Raw genomic sequence first — 23,597 nt, 5'->3', positions numbered from 1 at the left:
ATATTCCGATTGAGTTCTGCATGTGATTTTGCAAGAATATGAACAAATCCCTATCATTTTGCTTTTCCAAACAATTAGAAGCTTCCACAACATATTTGAACTCTTGTCCATAAAGATGTGTTGCACATGCAGCTTTATAAGTCAGGAGCTGCAAATCACCTGTGGCAAGTAAAAACAAAACAACCAATTTTAGCTCATCTGGGTAAAAGAAGTCGATTGAAAGTACACCATTCACGTCCACTGAGACATTGCAATGCAGATCTAATCTCTAGATGCATTATTATTAGGAGATCCCCTTGTAGGTCATATTCAACAGTTAGTCAATGTGGGAAGCCCAGTTTTTCTCACAATATGCATTAAGGGGAACCTTAGCCAATCACAACTAAATCAATCCAACCGCATGAGACCAATTTACTAAGTTATGTGCATTAGGGAGAGCTTTAGCCAATCAAAAATAAACCAATGGAGCTGAATCAAACTGATTCACTAAGTTGGCTAACAATATTCCAATTAAATTGGTTGTTTTCCAGTTCAGATGTTCCTAGATCTATCCTCTACTTTAAGACCAAATACTAAACAGATTGCGATTGCATGCACATCAATCACTGCACAAAAATTTCATCATGGTTAAATAACTTTGGCTTCCCAGACAAGTTCAGAAGCAACAGCACAGCATGATACGGGTAGCACAAAGTGAAGCAGTTTTCTTTATATGAATCATGGAAGGTACCTGCCGCAATTTCTGATACAAGAATGTTTTTACTGAAGTGACGTGTCAACCACCATCTGCATCGATGCCTCCAACTCTTTCCTGATTGCCTCTCTGAAAATATCCTGGGGGTCTAACTAAAATGAATAGAGTCAGGTTGCTCCTGCATATCTTCGTTTTCATTCTGGCACACAGACAATCGATCCTCTTCATATTGAGAAAGTTTGATAAAACATGAAGCAAACTCTCTCCATGTATTATACTCTGCATAGGTAGCATCTAAATGCAAAGCTATCATTTCCAATAGGGATTCAAGACCATAATCCCCTGCAAAATATCAAGAGGAAGAAATTATACTTTCTTACTAATCTAGTTAAGGACAATATTGTCATCTTAAAATGACAGTAAATTAAATGAAAAAGTAATAATAGTTTGGTTCAGTATGAAAATATCAAGTATCAGTCAACCAATTTTTGGTCTACTATCCACTGGTACAGTGGTTACATTCTAGAGTATCCTATTTTCAACTTTTCATTATATTTATTACTTATTAAAAAATGGTTTTAAAACTAGGGCGGAAATTTTACAGCTTGATCACCAAGAGAAGGGAATTTAACGAAAACATTATGTCTCATCCAGAGTGTATCGAAGATCATGACTCAGAATGATGAAATACCACTTTGATGCATCCTGACAAGCTTCGCCAATGAATGGGAACATGTTGGGTCCTTCTTTAGGATATCCTCAAAGCAGGCAGAAAGCACGACAGAGTTATTGGAATTAAAATGTTCCAAAAGACTAGCCTTCAACCTGCAGCATATGTGTTTTTATTGGTGTCAAGACCTCAGGGATTGAGTAACATGGGTGAACAAGTATATAATTACAAACAAAACCACAAAAAGAGCAACAACAGAATTTGGAGCTAAGAGATACTTTTTTTTATAAGTATTAGAGTCCTTTCTGCAAGTGGATTAAGAATACCCAAAGACATAAATATTTTGTCAAAAAAGGTATATGGCAAAAGTTTAGTGACTGTTTCAAGAAAATAAACTTTATTGCTCTGCTTCAGTGGTGCCATTGAACTTTGCTTGCAGTGCCACCATTCTGTACGTCAAGCTCATCACATTTAATCACATTTCCGGTTTTCACTGGTTGGTGACATTCCATACGTCAAGCTCATCACATTTGTCACTTGAGACAAGATAATCACATTTTCGGTTTTCACTGGTTGGTGAACTGCCTTGGCTAGGTTATCCATTAAAAGAAAAAGAGATCAAACTGTTGAAGGAAAAATGAGTTAATTGGCATATTCTTGTGAAAACCTATGTAAAGTTGAGTTGTAACAAGTGTTGATGCATTGGTACATGAAAAAGATTGAAGTGTGTTCAACATGGCTCGACTGGCGCTCAAGCGGAACCTTCCAGAGAGGTTCGCTCGATGGGCGCTCGAGCGGAACCTTCCAGAGTGGTTCGCTCGATGTGCGCTCGACTCAGCACTCGAGCGGAACCCAGACAGAGTGGTTCGCTCGAGGTGAGCTTGACGTGGCGCTCGAGCAGAACCCATCCAGAGTGGTTCGCTCGATGTTGCGCGCGAGCAGAACTCATCCAGAGACATTCGCTCGACCTTCGCTCGACACCTCGCTCGAGCGGTTTCAGAAGATAACGTGCGCTCGACCTTCGCTCGACACTTCGCTCGAGCCAATGTTCAAGACAACCTAAAGATTCATGTTTTGAGCGCCGTGACTTGCTGGGACTATATATAGAACAGATCATTTCTGTTCTGTGGTGTGGAAAAATAGAGCAAAACCCTAAGTGTTTCAAGAGCCAAAGAGAGAAACCTATTCCTCACCTTGTGAATCTCTTTTGGACAAACACAAATCCACCACACCACTCTCAAGATCAAATCTCATTCAAAGTCCATTGAAGTGGACGTTTTGTTGACCGGAAGGTTTCCGAAGCTGCTGTTGATGCAGAGATCGAGAGGTTCTCGTGGAAAGCTATAGAAGGTCGGAGTTCCGACACTACATGCGTGTAGAGATCGAGTGGGTCACTCGTGATGTTGCAAGCCAAGTTTAGGAACTACAAAGGTTTTGTGAGTGTCTCTAAATTGGTTGTAATAAACTTTTTCTATAGTGGATTTTAGGTGGTGGCTTACACCCGGAGTGGTTTTAGAATTTGAAAACGTTCTTCAAATGAATTTCCACTTGGTGACCAAATCCTTGTGTTGATTATTTATATGATTTGTGTCATCTTTTATTTGCTTCTTGCCATTAATTTTTATTAGTCCACAAAATTTGAACTGCACCTATTCACCCCCTCTAGGTGTTGTATGGGATAGAACCATTGCTTTTTCACAAACCATCCACATCATTTCGAAATCTCCCACAATGCAGGCTGACTGAACTGAACAAAGTTCTATACCAAACCATAACAGCATCCTACCAGTTTTAAGCTGGCACCACCATCAATGGCTATAGACCTCCAACATGACAAGCACCACTGCCACTTCCTATGGTCAAAGCCTGTGGCAGCCATTCTTTAATTGTTTAGATCCTATGCTTTCTCAAGCAATCAGATGAACTAAAGTCTTCTTTCCCAATCAAATTAATTTCAAGTTTCTTTCCCATGTAGAATGTTTTTATCTTTCTGGACTCCTTTCATTTCTCAGCAATCAGTGAAAGATATCTAGTATGCAAAGGTAATAGTACCTGAAAGGAAGTGCTGCGATTGAATGAGAACAGAGCTTCTCTAGCTCATTTAGGGCCTCGTCAACTCGACCACCAATCAGCAACAACTGACATAAAGAAAAAAAAAAAAAAAAAACTAAGAATAGAGTACTTGAATTTAAGAATGCAAATAAAAAATAATTGCAGCAATCGCAAACCTATACTCAATCGTAGAAAAATGAGATTTTTTGTGGTAAAAGAAATTATGTTTTGCAAGGCCCATTGAAGACCTAAATACATAACTGAACGAGTATTGTGGATCAATTCAAATTCTATTAGATCTCATAGGAGTTGAAGAGTTTGTTTGCAAAATATAGGAATAAATATTTAAATACCTGTATCAAAGGGAGTAAGGCCTCCGACAAAGGGGGTGTTGAGTGAAGAGCCTGTTGAAAATACTTAACTGCATCCATATAATAGTCATTAAGCATTTTCCTATGCAAATTGATGAAATCCTCGGGATTCTCTGTAGGGTCCGGCAATTGCAAGGGCAGCAGCCAGGCATCGATGCCCCCTTAGTCAAGAGAGAGAAATTCAGTGTATAATAATTGTTTTTAATAAGTAATTCAGATCTTTCTCCTAATGTAGTTGATTACTACATGAAAACTTCGGGATTAGGGGAAGGGCAAAAATACTCCTAATATATATATATATATATATATATATATATAGATATATTAGCTGGAGATAGCATTTAGTAGCAATTTTCTTAGTCCAGGAACTTAAAATTGGTTAATACACTTGTTAGAATACTTAGCTTCTGAATATGAGTGTGTGTCGAAATAAGAAATTATTCTCACAGGTGTCAGAGTTTCTCCAACTATTGGAAATCAAGCAAAGCATTCTGAGAAAGAATGCATTTTAATAAACAACGGTGGCAAAGGATATCACAAAAATAAAGACAATTAAAAAAAGCAAGCCCCAATTGAAGTTCATAATAGATATATGTGCCCCATTGCCTCGGGGTGGAGGTGGTTCACTGAGGTAATTAAGGAGTAAAACCTAACAACACTAAAAAAAGAAAGAAAAGGATTTAAAACTCACGGAGAGTAGATAAATTGGAAGCATACTGCATATAATCGCCATGATTAGAGAACGAGGTTTCATTTCCAGTATTTTCATCAGAGTTCATGGAAAAATCTTGAGGCTGGAAGTTCTGCGTATGATTTTCTCCTTGCAGACCAACATCAACATCCACAGATGCTTCTCTGGATTGATTAATATCAGCATCCCCAGATATTTGTTTATCATTCATGACAGAGGTTTCTGAATCATGTCGAGAGGGAATATCAGCCTTGTAAGTATCATTTGCATTATCCCACTCAGAATTTCCAACTGAGTTGATGAATCTTGTTCCCAACATGTCCGAGCGCCTGGGGGAGTAAAACTTGTCTGAATCTCCCCACTGCATCTCTTTTGGGATAGTTGAGTACCAAAGTTGATGGAATGTCAAGCCCAAGAGCATATTTGAAAAAGGGACAGCACCAAGTTCACGTTCTTGCTTAAGGCTGAAAAGAAAAGTGATAAATGACTGAAACCCAACATTGCTAATTTCTCATTAAGCCATTCATACTCTTCCTAGAATCATGCCATTGTTCAGCATCCATGTAAAACTAGTTACCAAAGAAGGCCAAAATTTATTAGTGATGCAACCAAAGCAAGAGAACAACTATTTTTTAAGGCCACATAATTCAAATAAAGAACACTGCAAACTCAAGAAGTTGAGAGATAAAAAAAAAAAAATAATAATGTTTATAGAAATATAGTCAATCGTATTGTGCTTTTTGCCTTCACCATTTTTGCAAAACCAAATCATGTTGCAAACAAAATAACCGACAGGAATAGAATATATTTGAATTCACAATTAGCTCTCAAGCTTCTTTTTTTTTTTTTTTGATAGAATATATTTTCAACCTACAAGCTCTCAAGCTTGTTAAAAAGAAGGTTAACATGTGGTACACACAGCAATAGAACTCTTCACTTTTAAGCTTTTTTTTTTTATCTCATCCCCCTCATAAAGGATGTCTTAAGATTTCAAAAGGGAGCACACTAAGAAAACATCTATAATACACTACAGATACCAGACCAGCCTAAAAAAAATTCGAATGCTATCTACAATATGTTATGGAACTTGGCTATGCCTATTTTTTAATAAAGTTCTTACTACTGATAAAAAAAAAAATGTTATGGGTACAACTTATTAGCTTTGAGATGCAATCAGACAAGGGATTTTTCAAAATCTAGTTACATTTCAAAAGGAACCTTGCTAAGACTCTGCCGGCCATTGTATTTTTTGTAATTGGCAGCATCTGGTGGATCTTACACTACGACCATGCCCTCTATCATATTCTTAAAGGAGCAGGTGTGGCCATTGGAGCTAAAGCTCATTGGCTTATGGATTAAAAATTTTGGCCACAATTTTTAATTCCAGTAATCCCAAAAGCTACGTGCAGCATTCCACAAACCACATTGTTGAGATATAAGAAGAACTCCCCACAAGGTTAGGCATCAGAAACTGAAGCTTCAAACATCACAGCTACTAGGCACAGGAAAAAAAATGATAACCTTACCAAAGGGCAGCCTGATGTGCTTCCTCAATACTATCGTGCATAAGACAGAACAGGATGAACTCCGAGTAAACCACAAATTTATCCTGCTCAACAAGAAAAAATAAACGCGAGAAACTTCAGCCTTTTGAAGTGAGTCAAGTGCGATATTTGATATAATGTAAGCCCAAAAGGCCTCCGCTTATCAACTAAAATCCTTCACAATATGCACTTTGGTGCATCAACTTCCCCACCATTGGAATCTATATTTAGACAATATGCTTTTCAGGGATTCATCCCATGATGGGAATGTGCAAAAGCCTCTGAAATAATTCAAGATACCAACCTCCTTTTGTAGATCTAAAAAAGAGGATCCCAACCCTCATTTCCTCGAACATCAAAAGAAAATTTTCTTTCTACTTCACCAAAAGAGTTTATCCAGACATACAGGTTCAATCACGTATAAATGTATCAATCAACACAACTTTTTGCAAGTAAATGTATCAATAAACACAACTTTTTTCAAGTAAATGTATCAATAAACACATTACAGGAACATTATCTGAGTCTATCCAAATCCTGAACTTTGAGTGTAATTCGGGATCAGCTTAGCTTGTCTCTGGTCTACGGAGGGAAAATGTCTAACCATATCCATTATCAACATTGGTTAAGGAGGCAGTGATAAAAAAGAAGAATAATAATTTTTTTATCAAGTATAGCACACAAGACTTGACTCTTCTTATTCTTCTTCTTTTTCTAAAAGGTGAAATATATATATATATATTTTTTTGGATTGATAAGTAAGAACTTTATTGAAATAGGTGAAAGAAATTTTATTAATGGGATCAAACGCAAGACTTGACTCTTCATATTGGCCTGATTACAAAATGCGATGACTAAATATTATATAGTCTCGAGAGGAAATTTCTCCTCTATAACGTATCTATTTGCAGTGCTGTTTGCATTGTCTATGTTTATTTCACGAGAAATTTCTTGCGCTTCTATAAATTCCACTCCTTCCATTGGATACCCCTTTTCAATTACTACAAAGAGTAATTGATAAGACAAAGAACTACAATCCATATCCTGAATCCAGGTAATGTGATATCATTGGGGAGAAAAAAAAAAAAAGTAAAATAAAAGGAATGCTTGAAATACGATATGCTCATTCTTGAAAATAGCACAAACACTTAATGTCGATGATTCTGAGATATTTAAGATCAAGTTTCCAGACATTACCTCTATTGGGCAATCTTTCATTGATCCAATCTTTCTCATCCAAACGTCATAAATGTTCTTAATCCTGCTGGGGTTGATACGATCACTTTTCATATTCTTAAGAAGCTCCATTGAAACCTAAAAGTATTGGTAACATATATGAGTGGGTTCTATAATTTCAGAATCATGATATCAATGTCAAAGATGTATCAAGTGTAAAAATGAGTAGCTTCAAGAAGAACCCATTAAAAAAATATACAAGTGAACCTGAAACTTATATATTTATATATATATAAGTATATATGAAGTCTTAAGAATACATGCATTATATATATCATGCAAAGAAAATCTGCAGTAGAATTCAGACCAAAACAATCGAGCATTATGTCATTAGTTAGCCGGGTGCTATTGGTTCTATATATGAAAATGATTGTATACTCAATATAATCAGAAGATGATTTAATTCTAGAGGACTAAAACAAAGCTCAAGATCCTAATCCAATAATAGGAAAAACCACTGCTTCTATGAGACTGATATAATCAGACCAAATTTGAACTTATATCAGGTCATAAACATTTGTCACACGGCTTGAGTAACAATGATGGATACGAGAGAGATTGAGAGATGAAAGGAATTCTGTATATTGATAATTCTTGCATAAAGGAAAATAACCGCCCACGACACTACATATAGACTCTGACAAAATAACAGAAAAGGAAATAAAGACAAGCTCACTGAGCTAAGCACCCAAGGAAGTAACAGGCGAATTACTCTTAAAGCATTACGGGCGGAAATACAAACATAAGTTGGGCCTTAAACCCAGACAGACCTTTCGGCCTTAACCCATACAACTAACTGACCCACTTAAGTTTATTCTGCGGCCCATCACCTGGCCCACGGCCCCCGATACAATCTCCCCCAGTCTCGTACTCCCCCTTCCCTACCTCAGGCGGCGCCCTGGTAGCCCCCATCGGCAGAGCCTCCCCTACGTGTCACGACATTGAATACACACATTGTTTCAGTACAGGGTAGCTCTCGCCTATTGAGTCACAAAGACCTATAACCATTATACGAACGTACTAAATTATCGAGGTGTGACAAACAATTCAAACATAAGCAACTAAGAAAATATCAAAACCGCCAGGCCAGAAAACTAGCTGCAAAACCATACGGAATACTTCAAACGATTGTTTGCGGGAGATCTGTCCTTGCATGTCCCTTTTAAGAACATGCTCAACACGCCGCCTAATTCTATCCAATTGTGCTGTCTCGCGAGCTTGCGCAACAGATAGCATAACCTGCCACGATTTTCCCATCTCACAATATTTGAGCCAGTCTTTGGGCCAAGTCCTAGAACGGAAGATGGCTTGGTCAAAGATAATATAATCCTTTTGTCGAATTTTTCTGGTATGGCGTGCGCATTATCCACGGTTTTATGTAACTTTCTTTTCCGATTTTTGGCTCTTTCAGCACCGTTTTCTAATTTTACTTCTTCAGCTTCCAACATCATAGAGTCCGAATCCATACCGAACCAAACTACTCTCAAAAGTCCAATTTGCTACACACTGCCGGCAAGATCCTTGACCAGGGAAGGGAAGAAGGCGGCGATGGGTGTAAGGCACAGGCTGAAGAATCTAGAAGATGGAGATGCCCTAGTCACGTGTGCTACGGATGTGATGGGAACTACTCTCAAAAGTGCATTTCCTCTTCCGAACTAAAAATTTTCTCAAGATATTGAAAGCAATAAAAACGAGATAAATATGTTATGTGACTGGCAAAAACCCTAGGGGCTGCTTGTAGAAGACGAGTTTGAAATCAAATACTTGATTTACACAAGATGACTACAACGTTTAAAATTCAAATACTTGATTTACAGGAATAGGATCACCATATCCTACTCCTACGTAATAGGGACCGTTTCAGCCGGTCTTGAGTCTCTTGAGTCAGCAGGCTTGGGGTCTGGTAATAGTTAGTCTTAAATACGGACTCTCGAGTAACGGAAGTGTTTGACTGTTTTATGCTTCTATCTGGAACCGACGTCGTTTAGAGTTGCTGAGTTAAGCAGATGAGGACGAAGCGATAAGTTTAACGCTGGAGGTTAAGTGCACCGTTTAGTTTATATTCAGATGTTATTTCCTTAAGAAAGTGTAACGCGCACCGTTTTTGGAGAATGAACAACATCCAAACGTGCGTTTAATTAGTATGTTATTTTCCTTCTATCTTGTTGGGTTGTGTTAGCACAGTCCCTAGTTTGTTAGAAGTTAGTGGAGGAATCCTGAATTATAGTGGAGTCGAGCACCAGTGCAGGCTCATTCTGGAATATTGCCTAAGCTTTCTTTGTAGTTGAATTTTCTGTATGGAGGTTGGTCGACCTCTATCAATGAATGGTGTGGCTCTAAGGCCTTTTGGGGGATGATGGTGGACTGGGCTTCAGTTGGGCTTTTCCTATAGTCCAGTAATTACTCCAGCCTAATGGCAGATTCAGGTCCTACGCTGCTCTTCTAATACGACTAATGATCCAATTTTTAAAATAAAAAATTTAGATTTAAAACCTCACTTCTCATATGTAAAAAAGAAAGAAATGCTATTCATCATTTCATACTATATATTTTATTTTTTTATTGTTTTAATTTTAATTTTATTCTTATTAAATTAATTAAGTTGTTCTATTTATTATATATACATTACATATTTATTATAAGAAAATGAAGAAATATTAAAATTATAAATATAAAGTATTTTGAAATAGACTTTACACAATAATGATGGAAAATGAGATATATTCTAATAAACTATCTTATAAAATTAATATTATTTTATAAAAATATCCTTATTTTACAATATATATCGTGTAAGGTATTATAAAATGTGTTGTGAGTATCATTTTCCATTATATAAATATCACTGCATCAATAATTAAGGTTGTAAATATTTCCACAAATCAAACTGGTGTTGGAATTGACCAGGCATCACCAAACTTCACTTCACTTCGACTAACTACTTCAAGAAATTAGCTATTTCTGTCGATCAACACCAAAATTACAACTTCAGTATTATTTTAATAATTTCGATCCGAAATATTTTGTGAGTTCTCACGACATGAAACATGTAAAATAATTTAGGCCTAGTTTAGTTACGCGATAAAGAGAGATATTTTGTTGAAAGTTAAATTAAATATTATTATATTATAATTTTGTAATATTATATTTGTTTTAGGATTTAAAAAAATTAGATTGTTTATTATATTTTGTGTGGAAGTTTAAAAAAAATTATAATGATTGAGTAATAATACACACAACACTTTTCACAATGAAAAATTCTATATATCACACTGCCATCCTACTTTCATCTTACTAAGTAAGATGTGACACATTTATCACTATTAAATGATCATTTATAAAATGCTTCTTTATAATTTAATAGTAATGAATGCGTCATATCTTACTTAGTAGTATAAAAGTAGAATGAAAGTAATGTATAGTATTACTCTTTCGCAATACATAATGTAAAATGAGGATACTTTGTAAAGTGGTGTTACTTTTATATAATATTTTACACTAATATCCCTCATTTTAAAATATGATTATGAAATATATTGTGAAAAATATTGTGTGTTTATCATTTGAGTCATGCTATATAGAAACTTCACACTCTACACACTATTTAAAAATATGTAATTTTATTATTTTATTCTCATATTTAAATCACATATTTTTAAGAGTGCATGTGGTGCTTATGCTTAGAATTTTTCTTCAATTTTTGGCCCAAAAGTTTCCTTTTACTTTTTAAGCATGTTTCACCTTACATTTTGATTTCTTTAGGCCGTTTGGTATGCAGTTGTATCGTTTCCTTCCATTTTATTTTAATATTTTTTAAATATAAATATTTTATAATTTATTTTTCATATTTTTTTATCTAATTATTATTTTTTTAAACTTTCATATAGAACATAAAAAATAATTCAATATTTTTAAATTTTTAAACAAAAATAATATTAAAAATCATATTTTAACAATATTTTAATTGTATAATATTTTTACTTAACTCTCTTCTCTCTCATTTTCTAAAATTCAATAAAAAATTTGACTCAAAACTATTTTATTACTATTCATAAACTATTTCATTATTAGTTATATATTTATTATCTCATTTACTCAGTTTATGTTTGGCTTCCCCATGAACATGTTTAACAACACACACAACAAAACAATTGATCCTTGATCTAATATCTGAGATGATCATTCCCAAAGTAACTGTCATCATCCTTTTGTTCTTGAATGTTCATAACAACTTTTTTGGAATCACCTTCTAATATGACCCTTCTCATACCCACCTCAATCTCAAAGTTTATTGCTATTTGTGCTCCAATTGCTTCAGCTATTAAAGGGTCAGGACAAAGTGATTGTTTCTTCCTCATGGTAGCCAACAGCCGGTGAAGAAGAAACAATCACTTTGTATTAAAGGGTCTCTCCACAGGCCAGTGAGTAACAAAATGTACATGCCATCCAGCCAAGGTGCCATAACTGCCGGTCGAATTGTATAAAAAGCATCTATTAAAAGCAGCTGCCCCTTGACTTTTCCAATAATCGTGCAGTATTTTTGTAGAGAAAATGATTACAATTCACCAATCAAGAAAATGAACTTTTGTGCCTTTCAAAATGGAAGATGATATTATCTATTTTTGTAGAGAAAGTTTGAGTATATGCTGAATGAGTTCTTCACGTGAGTTTGTGTTTGAGTATATTCCGATTGAGTTCTGCATGTGATTTTGCAAGAATATGAACAAATCCCTCTCATTTTGCTTTTCCAAACAATTAGAAGCTTCCACAACATATTTGAACTCTTGTCCATAAAGATGTGTTGCACATGCAGCTTTATAAGTCAGGAGCTGCAAATCACCTATGGCAAGTAAAAACAAAACAACCAATTTTAGCTGATTTGGGTAAAAGAAGTCGATTGAAAGTACACCATTCACGTCCACTGAGACATTGCAATGCAGATCTAATCTCTAGATGCATTATTATTAGGAGATCCCCTTGTAGGTCATATTCAACAGTTGGTCAATGTGGGAAGCCCAGTTTTTCTCACAATATGCATTAAGGGGAACCTTAGCCAATCACAACTAAATCAATCCAACCGCATGAGACCAATTTACTAAGTTATGTGCATTAGGGAGAGCTTTAGCCAATCAAAAATAAACCAATGGAGCTGAATCAAACTGATTCACTAAGTTGGCTAACAATATTCCAATTAAATTGGTTGTTGTCCAGTTCAGATGTTGCTATTTCTATCCTCTACTTTTAAGACCAAATACTAAACAGATTGCGATTGCATGCACATCAATCACGGCACAAAAATTTCATCATGGTTAAATAACTTTGGTTTCCCAGACAAGTTCAGAAGCAACAGCACAAAGTGATTTTCTTTATTTCAACAGCATGATACGGGTAGCACAAAGTGAAGCAGTTTTCTTTATATGAATCATGGAAGGTACCTGCCGCAATTTCTGATACAAGAATGGTTTTTCTGAAGTGACGTGTCAACCACCATCTGCATCGATCCCTCCAACTCTTTCCTGATTGCCCCTCTGTAAATATCCTGGGGGTCTTACTAAAATGAATAGAGTCAGGTTGCTCCTGCATATCTTCGTTTTCATTCTGGCACACAGACAATCGATCCTCTTCACATTGAGAAAGTTTGATGAAACATGAAGCAAACTCTCTCCATGTATTATACTCTGCATAGGTAGCATCTAAATGCAAAGCTATCATTTCCAATAGGGATTCAAGACCATAATCCCCTGCAAAATATCAGGAGGAAGAAATTATACTTTCTTAGTAATCTAGTTAAGGACAATATTGTCATCTTAAAAGGACAGTAAATTAAATGAAAAAGTAATAATGGTTTGGTTAAGTATGAAAATATAGAGTGTCAGTCAACCAATTTTTGGTCTACTATCCACTGGCACAGTGGTTACATACTAGAGTATCCTATTTTCATCTTTTCATTATATTTATTACCTATTAAAAAATGGTTTTAAAACTAGGGCGGAAATTTTACAGCTTGATCACCAAGAGAAGGGAATTAAACGAAAACATTATGTCTCATCCAGAGTGTATCGAAGATCATGACTCAGAATGATGAAATACCACTTTGATGCATCCTGACAAGCTTCGCCAATGAATGGGAACATGTTGGGTCCTTCTTTAGGATATCCTCAAAGCAGGCAGAAAGCACGACAGAGTTGTAGGAATTAAAATGTTCCAAAAGACTAGCCTTCAACCTGCAGCATATGTGTTTTTTATTGGTGTCAAGACCCCAGGGAATGAGTAACATGGGTGAACAAGTATATAATTACAAACAAAACCACAAAAAGAGCAACAACAGAATTTGGAGCTAAGAGATACTTTTTTTTTTATAAGTATTAGAATCGTTTCTGCAGGTGGATTAAGAATACCCAAAGACATAAATATTTTGTCAAAAAAGGTATATGGCAAAAGTCTAGTCACTGTTTCAAGAATACCCACTTCAATCAACTTTATTGCTCTGCCTCAGTGATGCCTTTGAACTTTGCTTGCAGTACCACCATTCTGTACGTCAACCTCATCACATTTAATCACATTACCGGTTTTCACTGGTTGGTGACGTTCCATACGTCAAGCTCATTACATTTGTCATTTGAGACAAGATAATCACATTTTCAGTTTTCACCGGTTGGTGAACTACCTTGGCTAGGTTATCCATTAAAAGAAAAAGAGATCAAACCATCCACTTCATTTCAGTACAGATATCTCCCACAATGCAGGCCGACTGGACTGAACAAAGTTCTATACCAAACCATAACAGCATCCTACCAGTTTTAAGCTGGCACCACCACCGATGGCAATAGACCTCCAACATGACAAGCACCACTGCCACTTCCTATGGTCAAAGCCTGTGGCAGCCATTCTTTAATTGTTTTGATCCTATGCTTTCTCAAGCAATCAGATGAACTTAAATCTTCTTTCCCAATCAAATTAATTTCAAGTTTCTTTCCCATGTAGAATGTTTTTATCTTTCTGGACTCCTTTCATTTCTCAGCAATCAGTGAAAGATATCTAGTATGCAAAGGTAATAGTACCTGAAAGGAAGTGCTGCGATTGAATGAGAACAGAGCTTCTCTAGCTCATTTAGGGCCTCGTCAACTTGACCACCAATCAGCAACAACTGACATAAAGAAATTTAAAAAAAAAAAAAAAAAAAAAAAAAAAAAAAAAAAAAAAAAAAACTAAGAATAGAGTACTTGAATTTAAGAATGCAAATAAAAAATAATTGCAGCAATTGCAAACCTATACTTAATCGTAGAAAAATGAGATTTTTTGTGGTAAAAGAAATTATGTTTTGCAAGGACCATTGAAGACCTAAATACATAACTGAACGAGTTTTAAGTGAAGAAATTAGTAAGAAAGAAAAGTTGCAGCTCTAGCACACGGAATATATAAAAAGCCCTTGACGACCAAAATGCATGATGCATAATGCACAGAAGCTTCACTGATAGCCATCTGCAAGTCAGAAGCAACTGACTGAGAGCAGAGAACCCCCCAGACAAAATTCCCAGAAGACCCACGAACATTGTTCATCCTTTCAACACTATACTCCCTTTCTAATACATTTTTGGCTGAAAGAGAAATTTAATAACACCAGACCATTTTGAAGGACTATCTTTTACCAAAATCTCCTACTTGAGCCTAATAAAGCAAAAATGAAAAGGCCGCACTAATTCCATTATTGACATATGTTAGAAATGAATGAATATTGTGGATCAATTCAAATTCTATTAGATCTCATAGGAGTTGAAAAGTTTGTTTGCAAAATATAGGAATAAATATTTAAATACCTGTATCAAAGGGAGTAAGGCCTCCAACAAAGGGGGTGTTGAGTGAAGAGCCTGTTGAAAATACTTAACTGCATCCATATAATAGTCATTAAGCATTTTCCTATGCAAACTGATGAAGTCCTCGGGATTCTCTGTAGGGTGCGGCAATTGAAAGGGCAGCAGCCAGGTATCGATGCCCCCTTAGTCAAGAGAGATAAATTCAGTGGATAATAATTGTTTTTAATAAGTAATTCAGATCTTTCTCCTAATATAGTTGATTACTACATGAAAACTTCGGGATTAGGGGAAGGGCAAAATACTCCTAATATATATATATATATTAGCTGGAGATAGCATTTAGTAGCAATTTTCTTAGTCCAGGAATTTTAAATTGGTTAATACACTTGTTAGAATACTTAGCTTCTGAATATGTGTGTGTGTGTGTCGAAATAAGAAATTATTCTCACTGGTGTCAGAGTTTCTCCTATATTGGAAATCAAGCAAAGCATTCTGAGAAAGAATGCATTTTAATAAACAACGGTGGCAAAGTATATCACAAAAAAAAAAAAAAAAAAAAAAAAAAAGACAATTTAAAAAAGCAAGCCCCAATTGAAGTTCATAATAGATATATGTGCCCCATTGCCTGGGGGTGGAGGTGGTCCAATGAGGTAATTAAGGAGTAAAACCAAACAACACTAAAAAAAATGAAAAGGATTTAGAACTCACGAAGAGCAGATAAATTGGAAGCATACTGGATATAATCGCCATGATTAGAGAACGAGGTTTCATTTCCAGTATTTTCATCAGAGTTCATGGAAAAATCTTGAGGCTGGAAGTTCTGCGTACGATTTTCTCCTTGCAGACCAACATCAACATCCATAGATACTTCTCTGGATTGATTACTATCAGCATCCCCAGATATTTGTTTATCATTCATGACAGAGGTTTCTGAATCACGTCGAGAGGGAATATCAGCCTTGTAAGTATCATTTGCATTATCCCACTCAGAATTTCCAACTGAGTTGATGAATCTTGTTCCCAACATGTCCGAGCGCCTGGGGGAGTAAAACTGGTCTGAATCTCCCCACTGTATCTCTTTTGGGATAGTTGAGTACCAAAGTTGATAGAATGTCAAGCCCAAGACCATATTTGAAATAGGGACAGCACCAAGTTCACGTTCTTGCTTAAGGCTGAAAAGAAAAGTGATAAATGACTGAAACCCAACATTGCTAATTTCTCATTAAGCCATTCATACTCTTCCTAGAATCATGCCATTGTTCAGCATCCATGTAAAACTTATTACCAAAGAAGGCCAAAACTTATTAGTGATTCAACCAAAGCAAGAGTACAACTGTTTCTGAAGACGCTAATCATGTCCTCTGACAGTAGACCATATTACACACACACACACACACACACATATATATAGATGTATATTGTGCAATTGTATCAAGGTATGCAAACACATTTTTTCAAGTCCACATAATTCAAATAAAGAACATTACAAACTCAAGAAGTTGAGAGATTAAAAAAAAATGTTTATAGAAATATAGTCAATCGTATTGTGCTTTTTGCCTTCATTTCATGTTGCAAAAAAAGTAACTAAATTAATACGGTTATTTCAACCTATGGGAATAGAATATATTTAAATTCACAATTAGCTCTCAAGCTTCTTTTTTTTTATTATTATTATTATTTTCTTTTTAGAATATATTTTCAACCTACAAGCTCTCAAGCTTGTTAAAAAGAAGGTTAACATGTGGTACACACAGCAATAGAACTCTTCACTCTTAACTATAACTGATTAATTAGCTTTTTTTAAGCTTTGTTTTTATCTCATCCCCCTCATAAAGGATGTCTTAAGATTTCAAAAGGGAGCACACTAAGAAAACACCTATAATATACTAAAGATACCAGCTCAGCCTAAAAAAAATTCAAATGCTATCTACAATATGTTATGGTACTTGGCTATGCCTATTTTTTAATAAAGTTCTTACTACTGATAAAAAAAAAATGTTATGGGTACAACTTATTAGCTTTGAGATGCAATCAGACAAGGGATTTTTCAAAATCTAGTTACATTTCAAAAGGAACCTTGCTAAGACTCTGCCGGCCATTGTATTTTTTTCTAATTGGCAGCATCTGGTGGATCTTACACCACGACCATGCCCTCTATCATATTCTTAAAGGAGCAGGTGTGGCCATTGGAGCTAGAGCTCATTGGCTTATGGATTAAAAATTTTGGCCACAATTTTTAATTCCAGTAATCCACAAAAGCTCATGCAGCATTGCACAAACCACATCGTTGAGATATAAGAAGAACTCCCCACAAGGTTAGGCATCAGAAACTGAAGCTTCAACATCACAGCTACTAGGCACAGGAAAAAATGATAACCTTACCAAAGGGCAGCCTGATGTGCTTCCTCAATATTATCATGCATAAGACAGAACAGGATGAACTCCGAGTGAACCAAAAATTTATCCTGCTCAACAAGAAAAAATAAACGTGAGAAACGTCAGCCTTTTCAAGTGAGTCAAGTGAGATATTTGATATAATGTAAGCCCAAAAGGCCTCCGCTTATCAACTAAAATCCTTCACAATATGCACTTTGGTGCATCAACTTCCCCACCATTGGAATCTATATTTCGACAATATGCTTTTCAGAGATTCATCCCATGATGGGAATGTGCAAAAGCCTCTGAAATAATTCAAGATACCAACCTCCTTTTGTAGATCTAAAAAAGAGGATCCCAACTCTCATTTCCTCAAACATCAAAAGAAAATTTTCTTTCTACTTCACCAAAAGAGTTTATGCAGACATACAGGTTCAACCAAGTATAAATGTATCAATCAACACAACTTTTTTCAAGTAAATGTATCAATAAACACATTACAGGAACATTATCTGAGTCTATCCAAATCCTGAACTTTGAGTGTAGTTCAGGATCAGCTTAGCTTGTCTCTGGTCTACGGAGGGAAAATGTATAAACATATCCATTATCAACATCGGTTAGGGAGGCGGTGATCAAAAAGAAGAATAATAATTTTTTTTTATCAAGTATAGCACACAAGACTTGACTCTTCTTATTTTTCTTATTTTTCTAATAGGTGAAATAATTTTTTTTTTTTTGGATTGATAAGTAAGAACTTTATTCAAATAGGTGAAAGAAATTTTATTTATGGGATCAAACACAACACTTGACTCTTCATATTGGCCTGATTACAAAATGAGATGACTAATATTATAGTCTCGATAGGAAATTTCTCCTCTATAACATATCTATTTGCAGTGCGGTTTGCATTGTCTATGTTCATTTCATGAGAAATCTCTTGCGCTTCTATTAATTCCCCTCCTTCCATCGGAAACCCCTTTTCAATATCTACAAAGAGTAATTGATAAGACAAAGAACTACAATCCATATCCTGAATCCAGGTAATGTGATATCATTGGGAAAAAAAAGTAAAATAAAAGGACAGCTTGAAATACGATATACTCATTCTTGAAAATATCACAAACACTTAATGTCGATGATTCTGAGATATTTAAGATCAAGTTTCCAGACATTACCTCTATTGGGCAATCTTTCATTGATCCAATCTTTCTCATCCAAACGTCATAAATGTTCTTAATCCTGCTGGGGTTGATACGATCACTTTTCATATACTTAAGAAGCTCCATTGAGACCTAAAAGTATTGGTAACATATATGAGTGGGTTCTGTAATTTCAGAATCATGATATCAATGTCATGATGTATCAAGTATAAAATGAGTAGCTTCAAGAAGAACCCATTAAAAAAATATACAAGTGAACCTGAAACTTATATATTTATATATATAAGTATATATGAAGTCTTAAGAATACATGCATTATATATATCATGCAAAGAAAATCTGCAGTAGAATTCAGACCAAAACAATCGAGCATTATGTCATTAGTTAGCCAGGTGCTATTGGTTCTATATATGAAAATGATTGTATACTCAATATAATCAGAAGATGATTTAATTCTAGAGGGCTAAAACAAAGTTCAAGATCCTAATCAAATAATAGGAAAAACCACTGCTCCTATGAGAATGATATAATCAGACCAAATTTGAACTTATATCAGGTCTTAAACATTTGTCACACGGCTCGAGAAACAATAGTGGATTCCCACTTCGAGGGGGGTGACCTCCAGCCTCCAAGAAACGAGAGAGATTGAGAGATGAAAGGAATTCAGTATATTGATAGTTCTTGCATAAAGGAAAATAACCGCCCACCACACTACATATAGACTCTGACAAAATAACAGAAAAGGAAATAAAGACAAGCCTCACTGAGCTAAGCACCTAAGGAAATAACAGACGAATTACTCTAAAGCATTACAGGCGGAAATACAAACATAAGTTGGGCCTTATACCCAGACAGACCTTTCGGCCTTAACCCATACAACTAATTGACTCACTTAAGTTTATTCTGCGGCCCACTAGTATTCAGGCCCATCCTCTGGCTGACGGCCCCCGATAGAATCTCCCCCAAATCACCCAACTTCAAATTAGGGTTACTATGCGATTTCACCCCTTCTCAGTCTCGAACTCCCCCCTTCACCACCTCAAGCGGCGCCCTGGTAGCCCCCATCCGCAGAGCCTCCCCTACGTGTCACAACATTGAATACACACATAATCTTCTTCTGTTTCAGTACAGGGTAGCTCTCGCCTATTGAGTCACAAAGACCTATAACCATTATACGAACGTACTAAATTATCGAGGTGTGACAAACAATTCAAACATAAGCAACTAAGAAAATATTAAAACTGCCAGGCCAGAAAACTAGCTTCAAAACCATACCGAATACTTCAAACGATTGTTTGCGGGAGATCTGTCCTTGCATGTCCCTTTTAAGAACATGCTCAGCACGCCGCCTAATTCTATCCAATTTTGCTGTCTCGTGAGCTTGCGCAACAGATAGCATAACCTGACACGATTTTCCCATCTCACAATCTTCGAGCCAGTCCTTGGGCCAAGTCCTAGAACGGAAGATGGCTTGGTCAAAGATAATATAATCCTTTTGACGAGTTTTTCTTGCATGGCGTGCGCATTATCCACGGTTTTATTTAACTTTCTTTTCCGATTTTTGGCTCTTTCAGCACCGTCTTCTAATTTTACTTCTTGAGCTTCCAACATTAAGGAGTCCAAATCCATACCGAACCAAACAACTGTCAAAAGTACTTTTCTGCAGATAACTCAAAAAACACGTCTTCCAAAAATGCTGCTGCAAAGAGACCAACTCAAAATGATTCATCACAAGTTTCAAATGTAAATTAAAATGTAACAGGTGATGATAAGAGGTAACAGATGATGATAAGATTAGATAACATCATTTGCTGTAAACTTGTAACATATTTCATTTATAAATAATCCTGTCGAGCTCCCAAATGCTTTCCAACTTCAGAAACTTTATAGAAGCAAACACAGTTTCTACAATTAAAAAACAAGCTAACATACCTTTAGTAATAGACATACCAATAACAAAGAAGAAAAGTTAAAACTCAGCATCTGAAGCCATTATCTTCCCAATCCTGTTTCAAGTTCTATTGCACAGAAACAGGATTGACGACCATCCTAGCTTCAGGAATGGTACGCATAATTATCTCCACTTATAAAAGGTTTTATAAGGACCTCTCTTTCTCAAGAAGCCATACATTTGGATAATGCAGGCCAGTCACTACACAATGAGCAGTACAGGAAATCTCAAACCTTTGTGACTAAAATATTACTCATTTCATAATCATCAAAGACAATATTGCAAACAATTATCTCTATCATGGGTGCATGCATGTTTATAGGGAATTCAATCAGGTGGCAGCAGGCTATTTTGCTCATATTGGTGTTCAAGGGATCATTGGAGTTTTTCGATGGGCAAAATAATGGAAAATCATGGTAATTTTCAGAACTTGTTAGATTTCTGGGTATTTGTGATAGCCTCCAGTAAGAAAGTTTCATGTGCCATGATTTTTGGTACTCCATTAATTTGGATGCAACTCTGGTCGATGTAGCAATACTACTCCATGATTTCTTGTTTTCAATATGCAATCATTTATAGCTTCATTAAAAAAAAAAAAAAAAATTGAATTATGTGTCCTCTCTTATTTGTGACGTTTTGTTCCCATCATGTCAAGATAATTAAGGAACACTAATTATATTCTACATGATTAATTCTTGTATTATATTATGACCACCATAAAAATATAATATACATACAAGTTTAAATGGGAAGACAAGCGGTCGGTAGAGCTGATTATTTCTAAAGAAAACAACATAATTAGTTAAATTGTCACCTCATATTTCCATATTGTGACCTTTAAACTAAATTAGGGTACAAGATGACACAAGCCAACTTAATTTTTGACATTTCACATGTCTTTTTGCTTCGAATTTAAGAGAAAAAATAATAAGTTCATGCTATTATTTATTGGGGGTACCCCAAAACAATAGGACTTTACAGTTTATACGCATTATAATTTAATGCATCAGATTGATCAAGAAGTCATTACATCTAGAACATGACGATAAGAGAAACCTTAATGATTAAAAGTGTATGAACCACATTAATTTGATGGAAAATCAAATAATTTAGTGATCCACAATTTCTTATATAATATGCAAAAAATCATGACATATGATAAAGGGAATGATACCTACCTACTTTATATATAGTCATTTTTATTATATATAATCATTCCATCATTCCATCATTCCAATATGCAGTACATGTGACTCACTTGAGTCTTTTCTCAAACACCTTCCAGCCATTTAAACCCCTAAAAACCAGATCAACCCCGCGCTTATATAAACCCCTAAAATTCTGTACTGGAACGGAAAAGAAATGAAACCAAGGAGTTGACTATTAAGTATGATTCGATAAATGAAAACAAAAGCACCCTTCATAAGAGAAAGCTTTGAAGAAACGTTGATATCTCTTATCAGCCACTCAAAAAGAAAAATACCAGAAAATTTGAGAACACAGGCACATCATTAAATCATTTCCCATTACAGGAAAGGCAGAAAACTCTGTTTCTCTTTGATCTCTTGGATCCAAAGCAAATTGAGAAAGTGAGAGATGCGTATGAATAGAGAGAAAAGAGAGATGGATAAGAGGGATAGATGGAGACTTACATGAATGACGAAACTGCTAACGGCGATAGCTAAGGACTGCGGCGGCGCAAAGGGAGAGTGAGAGAACAAAGAGAAGAGCTGGCGAGAGAGACAGAGACGTCGAGGGTGGGGGGTTCAGAGCATATATGCGGATTGGGGCTGGGCTGTAAATGTGCCCGTTTCTTCCATAGCCCACTCGATATTCGTTCAGTTAAATTCGAATCGAACTCAACTCGTGAAAAAAAAAAAATTCATTCATAAAAGTAGATACTCGCTCGAATTGTAAATGACACATATCTAATAACACTCAACTCAATTTAGTTAAGGCTCTCTCGTTTATGCTCGAGTTGACTCGTTAGCTCAACTTGATTAAAACTCATTCATATATTGATAAATATATACATATACCTATGTGTATATACACACATATATGTAGTAACTAATAATATAAGCATACTATTTTTATAATTAAATATATAATATATAATCTAATTACTTATGTCTATATAGTGAATATACTTCATAAGTATATTTTATAATTTGTATAATAATTAATAGATAAAATTTAATAATTTCATATACTAATACGTGAGAATCATATATGAAATAAATATGTGCTATCATATTAAGTGTATGTATTAATAATATATGTAAGCATATAATATATTATTATTTTGAATAAATATCAACTAGTTAGATATTAATTACTTATAAATTTTTTAAAATTTTATAATTCAATAGAGATTCTACTTGTTAGTTGTATAAATTCAATATTAAATTATTTATTTATTTTATTAATTATTAAATCTTATTCAAAAAATAAAAAATATATATATATAGTTCGAACTGGAACTCTGCTTGACTCAAATTCGTTTGTAGGACAAGCTCGAGCTCGAGCTCGAGTTGAGCATTTAACTTATTGAGCCGAGCTCGAATGAAGAATAACAAAAAAAAATATCGACTTCGAGTATTTTGAGTCGAGCCGAGCTCGGTAAGCCAAAGACCAGCTCCACTCGACTCAATTATAGCCCTACATTGGGAGAAGAAATTAAGAAATGATTAGTTGCGGCGGTCTAATATCGTCGTAAATAACTAAAAACGTCTAATAGCTTAAGTTCCGTTTGGTTGTTAAACTTATCTAAGTTCAACTCAGTTCAATTTAATTTTACACTAAGTATAACATCCAAATACTCAACTTTCAAATTATTAAAGTCATCTCAATTCAAAACATCTTTACACGTGAGACCCATAACCTTTTTCAATTCAATACTTATTTACACGTTAGGCCCACAATATTTTTCAACTTCTCATAAATACATCTAAACTCATCTTAATATCTAAACATATTTAAACGCATTTTAGATAGACTCTATAAAACTCACTCTATTATTTCAATTCACTACTATT

At 35.1% G+C, this 23,597-nt stretch overlaps 2 protein-coding genes and 1 long non-coding RNA gene across 9 annotated transcripts; 1 reads left to right on the top strand and 2 right to left on the bottom strand.

Annotated features, from left to right (window-relative positions):
• Positions 1-67: 67 nt before the first annotated feature.
• On the bottom strand, positions 68-8,724 carry LOC121234622. Of its 3 annotated transcripts, none has more exons than XM_041130632.1 (9): positions 8,371-8,724; positions 7,220-7,336; positions 6,005-6,087; positions 4,479-4,942; positions 3,770-3,948; positions 3,417-3,502; positions 1,386-1,519; positions 731-1,036; positions 68-159 (listed from the first exon to the last, which is right to left on the bottom strand). In XM_041130632.1, the coding sequence occupies exons 1-8, from the start codon at positions 8,722-8,724 to the stop codon at positions 843-845; spliced, it is 1,611 nt and encodes a 536-aa protein (XP_040986566.1). In that variant the 3' UTR covers positions 68-159; positions 731-842. The 3 variants fall into 3 exon arrangements, with proteins under 3 accessions (XP_040986566.1, XP_040986567.1, XP_040986568.1); XM_041130633.1 differs by having other exon boundaries at positions 8,366-8,656; XM_041130634.1 differs by lacking the exon at positions 8,371-8,724 and adding an exon at positions 8,064-8,084.
• Positions 8,465-8,779, top strand: LOC121234628. The gene is made up of 2 exons (XR_005934429.1): positions 8,465-8,606; positions 8,697-8,779. It is a non-coding gene; the product is annotated as an uncharacterized LOC121234628 (long non-coding RNA).
• A 2,935-nt stretch (positions 8,780-11,714) lies between these two features.
• On the bottom strand, positions 11,715-23,243 carry LOC121234619. 5 transcript variants are annotated; one of them, XM_041130618.1, is made up of 11 exons: positions 23,225-23,243; positions 22,212-22,349; positions 19,884-20,307; positions 18,624-18,740; positions 17,455-17,537; positions 15,781-16,244; positions 15,076-15,254; positions 14,320-14,405; positions 13,349-13,482; positions 12,694-12,999; positions 11,715-12,098 (listed from the first exon to the last, which is right to left on the bottom strand). In XM_041130618.1, the coding sequence occupies exons 3-11, from the start codon at positions 20,235-20,237 to the stop codon at positions 11,875-11,877; spliced, it is 1,947 nt and encodes a 648-aa protein (XP_040986552.1). In that variant the 5' UTR covers positions 20,238-20,307; positions 22,212-22,349; positions 23,225-23,243; the 3' UTR covers positions 11,715-11,874. The 5 variants fall into 5 exon arrangements, with proteins under 5 accessions (XP_040986552.1, XP_040986555.1, XP_040986554.1 ...); XM_041130621.1 differs by lacking the exon at positions 23,225-23,243 and adding an exon at positions 20,541-20,760; XM_041130620.1 differs by lacking the exon at positions 23,225-23,243 and having other exon boundaries at positions 19,884-20,304.
• Positions 23,244-23,597: the final 354 nt, after the last annotated feature.

This window comes from Juglans microcarpa x Juglans regia, chromosome 6D (assembly GCF_004785595.1).
Source record: "Juglans microcarpa x Juglans regia isolate MS1-56 chromosome 6D, Jm3101_v1.0, whole genome shotgun sequence".
In the NCBI taxonomy this organism is placed as follows: domain Eukaryota; kingdom Viridiplantae; phylum Streptophyta; class Magnoliopsida; order Fagales; family Juglandaceae; genus Juglans; species Juglans microcarpa x Juglans regia.
The sequence above is the reverse complement of the archived record's forward strand: the minus strand, read 5'-3'. Positions and strand labels throughout refer to the sequence as shown.